Source organism: Elephantulus edwardii, unplaced genomic scaffold (genome assembly GCF_000299155.1).
Source record: "Elephantulus edwardii isolate Elephantulus edwardi_28Jun2011 unplaced genomic scaffold, EleEdw1.0 scaffold00146, whole genome shotgun sequence".
Taxonomy (NCBI): domain Eukaryota; kingdom Metazoa; phylum Chordata; class Mammalia; order Macroscelidea; family Macroscelididae; genus Elephantulus; species Elephantulus edwardii.
In genome coordinates this window covers 354,544-358,044 of record NW_006399896.1, presented here as the reverse complement: position 1 = coordinate 358,044, position 3,501 = coordinate 354,544, and the positions used below count along the sequence as shown (strand labels likewise).

Sequence of the window (3,501 nt, the reverse complement as noted above, 5' to 3'; positions counted from 1 at the left end):
TGTTGTTGTTGTTGTTGTTGTCGTGTACCTTAGAGTTGGAGCCGACCCATATCTGACCCTTCGATGGGTTTACAGAAGCAGTTAATCACACGGGAGGAGATTTCCCATCCTTCTCCCGCAGAGCGGCTGGTGGCCTTCAGGATTGCAGTGCAACTTCTTGCCACTAGGCCACCAGAGCTCCCCATATTCTACATAGTAAGATTATTTTTTAATTTAAAATAAGACAGAAATTCACTAATCCTCTCGGTAACCAGTACTTTTAAAATTCCTTGTCAAATTAAAAAACTTGTTCTAAACAAATGACTTGATTTTTAGTCTATCATATCTCTTAGTAGTTTTTTTAGCAATATCTATCTTATTAACATTGATAAGTTACATTTTTCTTCATAATGGTTTCTTCCATAAATATATTACATTGATAACAATTATAATTTCGGAGCATTCTTCACTTAATTTTGCCAGATAAAGTATTAGTACAAAAAAAAAGTATTAGTACAGCACTTGTCTGTCACTTTGATGAACTGAGATAACTTGGAGTTGCTGGCATATTCAAAGCTGCGGCACTGGTGTGTCAAATGCCATAAGGGTTACCCATGGGAGACAGGGTTTGTTGGAGCTCCCAGATTGAGACAGACTAGGAAGCAGGATTGGCATCCATGTGTTAAAAAGTAGGCCTTTGAAAACCCTAGAAACACTAGAGGAATAAGGATACTTGTAGTAGTGTAGTGGTAGAGCCCAGATTGGAAATCAGTTGATATGAGGAAAAACAGTAAGGGTGGAGGAGGGTCAGCAAAGGAGAGGAAGACCCTCAACCAGATGGATTGATGCGGTGACTGCCACAGTGCGCTCTTGTGTGTCAGGAGGTATGAGGATGGCACAGAATAGAGCAGGGTTCAGATCTTTTGTTCACAGAGTCGCTATGAGTTGTACTTGACTTGATGGCACCTCACAACAACATTATAGTAGAAAGGAACCCTAGAGACAGAGTGGATTGTGTTAGGCTGCTAATTGAAAGGTCAGCACTTTGAATTTACCAGCTGCTTCACAGGGAATGGTTCAGGCGGTGTGCGTCAGTGAGGACTTTACAGCTTGGAAACCCGATGGAGGGTCACTGTCTATGTGTTATATAACCAATTGGAAAAGTAATCATCTCCAAAAGAGAGGAAACAAATTTCATTATTTGATATCAATATTTGTTTAATTCTACCCACTTAGTTTTTATTTAAGTTGAATTAATTCTAACATAGAAATTAAAAATGTGTAGTGATAGTAAGTAGACAGGAAAATAAGAATTTTTTTCCTTCATTTAGTTAAAACTTTGCTTTTAGTCAAATTTGAAGTAGATGGAAACTTTCATTCTTATAATCACTCATTTTCTTTCTCATTTCTCCCTAAATTAATGTGATACTCTTGGATAGGGAAGCAAAAGGAGCTTAAAAAATCGCTAGAAGCATAATGATCCAATTAGACACTGACATTGTTTTAATGTTTTCTGTAGGCAAATTGACTGATATCCATGGAAATTCTCTTCATTACAACAAAGAAGTGAAGCACATGAACTCAGCAGGAGTCCTGGCCGCCCTGAGGAATTATGACTACTATGCCAGCCGAGTTCCAGAGTCTGTTAAAAATGCACTTGTTCCTTAAAGGACAGACTCATTTCCTTAGTGAATAGGACTTGGTTCCCAAATTAATACATTTTAAATTAACCGAAGGAAATTACAACTTTACCTCTTCATTCTTCACTGGTGATCCTCATGTTCATTCTATTGCTTAGAAGTGGAAAACACAAAGAATTTCTCTAGATTAACCAACCAGATTAACTTTGAGTTTTGGAGAATTCACAGTATCTTTCTTTTCCCTCTTTACTTGAAGAAATAACAGATTTAATTCTTACTGGCTATATAGGTCAATTGCTTAATCAACATTCCTGTCATATAAACCAGATTTCTCCAGGGCACAGACAAAATCACAACTTGTTATCTGATTTTATTCTCATTTTTTTACAATAATTTTTAAAGTTTATCTGTTTCGATTATATATACACTGAAATGTTTTTGTATGTTGGTGAAATAGATTAATGGCAAGTTTCTTGATAATAAATTATTTAATTCTTACTCTATTTTATTCACTAGCACTTTTATTTATTTAAGTATTTAAAAATTACAAATTCTCTCATGGGGAGATTATTTTATTCTGATAGTGATTTTGGTGCACTTGTTGTTAGGTGACATCTGGTTAACTATTACTCATAGCGACCCTGTGAACAATCGATAGGTTATTTTCTTTTATATGGCTATTTTCGGCATAAGGTTTGCAATTCTCCCAGAATAATTGGTTAGGCCACAGACGGCCAGGGGATTAGTCCATTTGCTCTTGTAGTTATTTGTCCTCTTCCAAAGGCTGAGGGAGCCTATCCTTTACCTAGTAGTTGACCTGTAGCTACATTGAGTGAGAATCTTGTCAGTTACTCCCTACACTTGACAAGGAGTACACTGACTTACTTATAAAATGGTTGGCATCAGAGGGCAGAGCTGTTGTGTTCTAGGGGAGACCTGTCAGAGAATTTCCCCTGAGAAAAACCTTTTCCATTGGGGAACTTATCTGAGGCTGCCCTGGTTTATGAAGGGAGAGACTTGATCTTTCTTCTGGGCCCTTCTCAGATATCATCCGTGTACCTGAGTTGTGTCCTGCCTTTGTTGCCCATGGCTTTTAGTTGCATCCCAAATTGTATACTGTTACCTCTTTATTGTTACCCTGATGAACCATGTAGGCACAAGTACTGAAAAAGATCCATATTTATTCCCATTCCATAATAAGGTGATCTGAAGAGGGTGGAAATTATCAAACAATATCACTAATATCACATGCAAACAAAATTCTTCTGCTAAAGAGTATCCAAGACAACTGAACATTACCTTGAGAGAGAGATGCCAGAAGTGCAAGCTGGGTTTTTATGAGACTCTGGCACAAGGAACATCTTAAATGGAACTATGTTAGACCGATTTTGGCTGAAATCAGTACCAACCCATAGCTGACCCTCCAGTGGGTTTTCAGAGGCAGTTAATCTCATGGGAGGAGACTGCCTATCCTTCTCCCTCAGAGCAGCTGGTGGATGTGAACTATGTGCCTTTGGGATTGCAGCACAGAGTCTTACCATAGGCCACCAGAGCACCAGGTTCATGGGTAGAAAGTCTCAATACTGTGAAGATAATTCTACCAAAAACAATCTAAAGTTTTAACACAATCCCAATACAGTTATCAATCTCATTCTTGAAGGACTAAAAAAAAAAAACCACCCCACACAACCATAGCTCAATATAATGCACCATATTTAATGATCTCAAAATTTACTACACAGCTGTAGCAACTGAAATGGTAGTAAGAAGACAAACACACGGAAATCAATCCATCTATCTATAGTCAACTAATATTCAACAAGGAAACAAACTCTTCAATGTTCCGGGGCTTCCCTCCGCCCTTGCAAACTCGGGCCACGGA

General features: G+C 38.0%; 1 protein-coding gene across 2 annotated transcripts in view; it reads left to right on the top strand.

Moving 5' to 3' along the window:
* BPNT1 (3'(2'), 5'-bisphosphate nucleotidase 1) overlaps positions 1–1,662 on the top strand; it is a 22,622-nt gene extending 20,960 nt beyond the window's left edge. For both annotated transcript variants that reach the window (XM_006894538.1, XM_006894537.1), the window contains one exon: positions 1,499–1,662. In XM_006894538.1, coding sequence (XP_006894600.1) covers positions 1,499–1,647 — 149 coding nt within the window. In that variant the 3' untranslated portion in view covers positions 1,648–1,662. The remainder of the gene's footprint in view (positions 1–1,498) is intronic.
* The last annotated feature ends 1,839 nt before the right edge of the window (positions 1,663–3,501 follow it).